Source organism: Plasmopara halstedii, assembly GCF_900000015.1.
Source record: "Plasmopara halstedii genome assembly, contig: Scaffold_323, whole genome shotgun sequence".
NCBI classification, from domain to species: domain Eukaryota; phylum Oomycota; class Peronosporomycetes; order Peronosporales; family Peronosporaceae; genus Plasmopara; species Plasmopara halstedii.
In genome coordinates this window covers 1,799,755-1,800,693 of record NW_020187244.1, presented here as the reverse complement: position 1 = coordinate 1,800,693, position 939 = coordinate 1,799,755, and the positions used below count along the sequence as shown (strand labels likewise).

The following is a 939-nucleotide window of genomic DNA, read 5'->3' as shown; positions in this document are numbered from 1 at the left end:
GAGGTAGGACCGAAGGCGGGTCTTTGGAGACGACGTCTTGAAATTCCTTTACCAAAGGTTTGTACGGATCCAAAGGATTCCGTAGGATTGACGATCCACTTCGTGCGTTCAGCACTCTCTTGGTTTCTTCCAAGACAGCTTCATCCGGAAGCGATGACGAGATTATCTCCTCGTCCGGTCGTACAACGACCACTTCGGCCAAATCGCCTGTTTTCAAGGCACTGCCGAACTCTTCAAGGGACATCTCGTCCGGCTCAAGAAGAGCATCTACTGCAGGTATAGCCTCGAGGCGGACGTCACCATCTTCCTCCCCCGTCATACCGTTGACGAGGGCGTATAACTGTGCACCGTCATCTACGGTAGACACAACCTGGATCAGGGCCGACGCCGGGCGTCTTGCAGCCAGCATACGGCGTCGCCATCACCCCTGTACAGAGGTTCTGTGTCTCGGTGAGACCAGGGTGAACACGCACTCCGCGCCTGTCACCCTCACTTTCTGCTCCTTTGGAGCTCCGATGTTATCTACAACATCCGACGAAGAACGGCTGACTCCGCAATCTTCGTCTAGTGGATACGGTGCCACTCCACGCGCATCTGAAGGGTCGTGCCCAAGATGCCTCGGACTATGTCCGACCACGCCATCAATGGCATGCGGTGACTGCTTGCAACGAGTGCAATGCTCAGTGGTCTACGTGCCACTCCACGCGCATCTGAAGGGCCGTGCCCAAGATGCCTCGGACTCTGTCCGACCATGTCACGCATGACATGCAGCAACTGCTTTGATACTCGAGCAGCGCATAGTGGTTTACGTGCCACTTCACGTGCATTTCGGGGGGATCGCCCTCGATGCCTCGGCCTTTGAGCACGCGTGACATGCAGCGACTTCTCGGAGCTTGAGCAGCGCTCAGTGGGCTACGTGCCACTCCACGATCCGCCCGA

At 56.9% G+C, this 939-nt stretch overlaps 1 protein-coding gene across 1 annotated transcript in view; it reads right to left on the bottom strand.

Moving 5' to 3' along the window:
• PHALS_08855 (conserved hypothetical protein) overlaps positions 1-319 on the bottom strand; it is a gene marked incomplete at both ends in the record, with an annotated part of 4,855 nt that extends 4,536 nt beyond the window's left edge. Inside the window, one exon of the mRNA XM_024724278.1 lies at positions 53-319. Within this exon, the coding sequence (XP_024575171.1) occupies positions 53-319 (267 nt within the window). The remainder of the gene's footprint in view (positions 1-52) is intronic.
• Positions 320-939: the final 620 nt, after the last annotated feature.